The sequence below is a fragment of the Gavialis gangeticus genome, unplaced genomic scaffold (genome assembly GCF_001723915.1).
Source record: "Gavialis gangeticus isolate Ggan-Ray unplaced genomic scaffold, GavGan_comp1, whole genome shotgun sequence".
NCBI lineage: Eukaryota > Metazoa > Chordata > Crocodylia > Gavialidae > Gavialis > Gavialis gangeticus.
This window is the reverse complement of record NW_017729033.1, coordinates 66,856,901-66,860,678: the sequence shown is the minus strand read 5'-3', so window position 1 is coordinate 66,860,678 and position 3,778 is coordinate 66,856,901. Positions and strand designations below refer to the sequence as shown.

The following is a 3,778-nucleotide window of genomic DNA, read 5'->3' as shown; positions in this document are numbered from 1 at the left end:
GAGGCGCCCCCCTCCCACGCCCCCACCTCCCCTTCGCAACAACAACAAAAAAAGCCTTTGCGTCTCCGAGCGCCTCCTGCTGCTCCCAGGTAGGCTCCCCCGCAGCGCTCCCTCTCCCCGGGACGTGCGAGTGTCTTGGGGGGGTGCACAGGGCAGGATGGCGGGGCTCTTGCCTCGGCCCCCTCCCTGAACCTCAGGCAAGACGAGCCCCCGCAGCTCCAGCTTCTTTTATTCTGCAACTTTGCGCTGCCCTGGGGTTGCCTCTCCCCGCCTGGGATGCGATTTTGGCTCTTCTGATTTGCTTTCCTTCTTCTGAGACAGCTGGCAAACGTGTGCAGCCTCTGGCAGCAGCTGAATGGCTCTGGTTCCCAGTCCTGTTACTGGTCCTTTGCAAATGGCATGATGCTTTTCTTTTTTTCCTTCTCACCCCCTTTGATTGCCATGTAATGAAAGGAGGAATAATTACTCTATCTATCTGTCTATCTATCTATCTATCTATCTATCTATTTTTTTGGTCTGGTTGGGGCCGTTCCTGTTCCAGAAGAGAAAAGGCGTCTGAGGCATCTGCTCACATGCCACTTTTGATTACGCCTTACATGTCTGTCCAAAGCAGGATGCTTGTGAAGGCTGGAGATATAAGTTCCTAGTAGGGAAAAGTGCTGCAGAAAGCCAATGGTCTCCATTCTCCATTGAAGTGACACACATTTTTCATTTGGTTAAGTTGAAAGCGGTGGCAGAAGCTGGCTGTAAGCTCTGAGTGGCTTTGTATTTTTTCTTGCATCGTTAGGTATTGCGAAGGGCAGCTATGAAGAGGAGACTGACACTCTCCGAGATGCAGTTGGTTCTTCTCGTTTTATTGGTGTGGGAGCCAACAAGGTGAGAAGGATGCTTCTTATTGCTCTTCCACAGAAACGTGTGTTATATTGCGATCTGTTTATTGCCCTGGATGGAAGGGGTTACTGAAGCTTTTTTTGCAATGTTTAAAAAAAATCTGCGTTTGGTGTTTCAGTACTGTATTTCATGGTTTCCAGAGCAATTGCAGTGGTTCATCAACAATGTAAAGTTCATAGTAGGATTAAAATAATTTGCTGCAATTTTGAATTGACATTTCTCATTCTAGCATTTGAAAGGAAAAATGCCATTCAATGCTTTCTTTTTACAATCTGAGTTGTACATTTTTTTTTCTTTTGTCAGTATACATTATAAGCTAATCACATAAAACAATAGTGCAGGTGAAGCAACAGAATCATAAAAAAAGCAGTAAGTTGTGAAGTCAAATAGCAGACCATAGCCTCTAAAATAATGTTGGCATTTTTGAGCATGGGCTTGTTTTTTTTTTTTTTTTTTTTTTTTGGGGGGGGGGGGGGGGAGGGTTGGCCAATATAACAAGAATAAAATGATACTAAAGCTTGAAACCTCTAGGTGGAGATAGTACACAACTTCACAATCACATATAATAAAACAATAGCTTGGTTTATTAATCAACTTTTTCATATTGTTGTTTAGACATCTCCATGTCTAAGTGACAACATAATAGAAAGTAATTTTTAACATGCAATTAGTTTATGTGACGTCTACACTGCCTAAACATTCAATTAATTGCAATTTGTAACTTCATTTTAGTTGTTTCAATTCTGACCGCAGTTGGTCTTCTGGCTAATATGATTTTCAGAATGATAGGCATATCAGGTCACTTAACGTGAGTCTCATGCTGCTGAAAATCCCCGTACTTATTTTCTGCTGGATATCTCACAATGACCAGAATTAAATAATCTTTTAAAATGGGTTCCCTGTCTTACTTTACAACCAACTATGGTGCAGTGTTAGTTGAGTCACAGTGGGCCTTATCCTGCAATCCTTACTCATGTGAGTAATCCCACTGACGTCAACAAGAGTATGTGCGTAATTAAGGCCCTTTCAGGTGAATAAGAATGGCAGGATTAGAGTTTACTGTAGTATAATTAACTAAAATGGGATTTTCAGTGGCATCTTGATTTTAAGACGCTTCTGATTTTGGAAAAAAAAATTAAAATGGTAGTAATTCTCTCTGTCTCTGTCTGCTTGCCTGCCTCTCAACACATGATAATCTTAAGTAAGACTAAAAGCTCTGTGGAAATTCACATGTAACATCTTAGTGTTTAGTTTGTAAATTAACTGACTGTTTGTTTTATATGGGAAATGTCTTAGAAAGCACCGACTGCAATAATTTACATGTAAATACTCCATAATGTTGAATTATGGGGCCAAAATAAAATTCTGCTTTTGTTATTTTTAAGATTGTTTTTGTTAAGAAAACAATGTGTCATCTGAAGAAAGCTTATGCTTTAGATCAGACAAAATATGGTCGTTTTTATAGCAGGATTGTTCATTCGGAATACCTTAATCAACAGTTACAAAATACAAGTATTTAAATTAAAAAAAAGAATCCTATAGATTGTTACAAATGGTGTAAACTGATAATGTATATAGTACATGTTATTTTACTGCCAGAATACTTTATGTTGCTATGAAATGAGATGTTTGAATACCTTGTCCTTCACATACATGATTGCTTAACATTTGACTTGTGACATGTTACGGCTCTGTGTAGGAGGAGGTACCAAAAGCATGCAAAGCCATGATTTGGCTTTTCCAGCCCAGGTAATTTTTTCATTCCATTATTGGCTAGACAGTTGAATCACATTTATTTGGAATTATCGGTGTTTCCCAAACAGGTCGATCTTTCAGAAGCGAATTTTAAGACAATTTTGGATGACCTATAGACTTTCCTTGACAGGTTCTTTTGTGATCTGGAACTCTTACAAGAGACATCTGGATCTGGCAGAACGTTAAAAAAAGAGAGAGATTTTTTTCCTAAATAAAAATTGTTTCTAAGTACCATGTTAAAACCACCAAATCTTTTAGGTACTTCACAGTTACCTTCTAGCATGCCAGCTGCTAATCATTTTCATTGTGCCACCTACTATGCATTGACATCAGAGGACTCCCTGAGCATGATCACTGGAGTTTTCCTTCACCTCAGTACTTCTGGTTATGTACATTATATGACCATTGGGTGGAGGCATACCCACAATATCTATTCAAGAGATAGCATATGCAGGGGTGAGGGAAGAGAGCAGAGTAGTCCAGCAGCTAGATAGAGAGTGAACCAATCCGTAAGTGGTTTGAAGCACCATGATGTTCTTTTAGGTTTCTCTCCCTGAATAATCAATTTTTAACAAAGCTTTTAGGAAACAGTATTTAGTATGTTTTAATATATGCTGAAAATAAAGACTCTTAGATATTTAAGTATTTCTAATCTGAAGGTATGTTTCTTAGACTCACATGTTTATGAGCCATTGTTTTAATATGTAATTTGTGCATGTTTATACATTGAAACTACAGAATTTTTTCAGAATACACCAGAATTTATGTTTTATAAGAAAAAGGTGGCATGAATAGGAACACACAGATAATCAGTGGGCAACAACTGAAAATTCAAAGCTAGTCTATAACAACTGCATATTGAATGTTTGTAAAACATTTCTATGAGATTGTAAAATGTAAAATGTCCATTTAGATCAGTGCTGGCTGACTCCCAGGAAGATGAAGCCAAGAACAATATTACCATCTTTACAAGAATTTTGGACAGACTTCTGGATGGTTATGATAATCGTCTTAGACCTGGATTAGGAGGTAATAAAAGATTAAACTTTGATTTTTCATAAAATCAGATCCTAATTTGCTTAATGTGTTGTTTAAACAATAGTAATCTTCCCTTACCATCCTTCTAAAACAA

At 38.2% G+C, this 3,778-nt stretch overlaps 1 protein-coding gene across 2 annotated transcripts in view; it reads left to right on the top strand.

The window, feature by feature from the left end:
- Window positions 1–56: 56 nt before the first annotated feature.
- The window catches only part of GABRA2 (gamma-aminobutyric acid type A receptor alpha2 subunit), a 145,595-nt gene continuing 141,873 nt past the window's right edge, over window positions 57–3,778 (top strand). For both annotated transcript variants that reach the window (XM_019526601.1, XM_019526602.1), the window contains exons 1-3: window positions 57–89; window positions 788–876; window positions 3,560–3,675. In XM_019526601.1, the coding sequence (XP_019382146.1) occupies window positions 806–876; window positions 3,560–3,675 (187 nt within the window). In that variant the 5' untranslated portion in view covers window positions 57–89; window positions 788–805. The remainder of the gene's footprint in view (window positions 90–787; window positions 877–3,559; window positions 3,676–3,778) is intronic.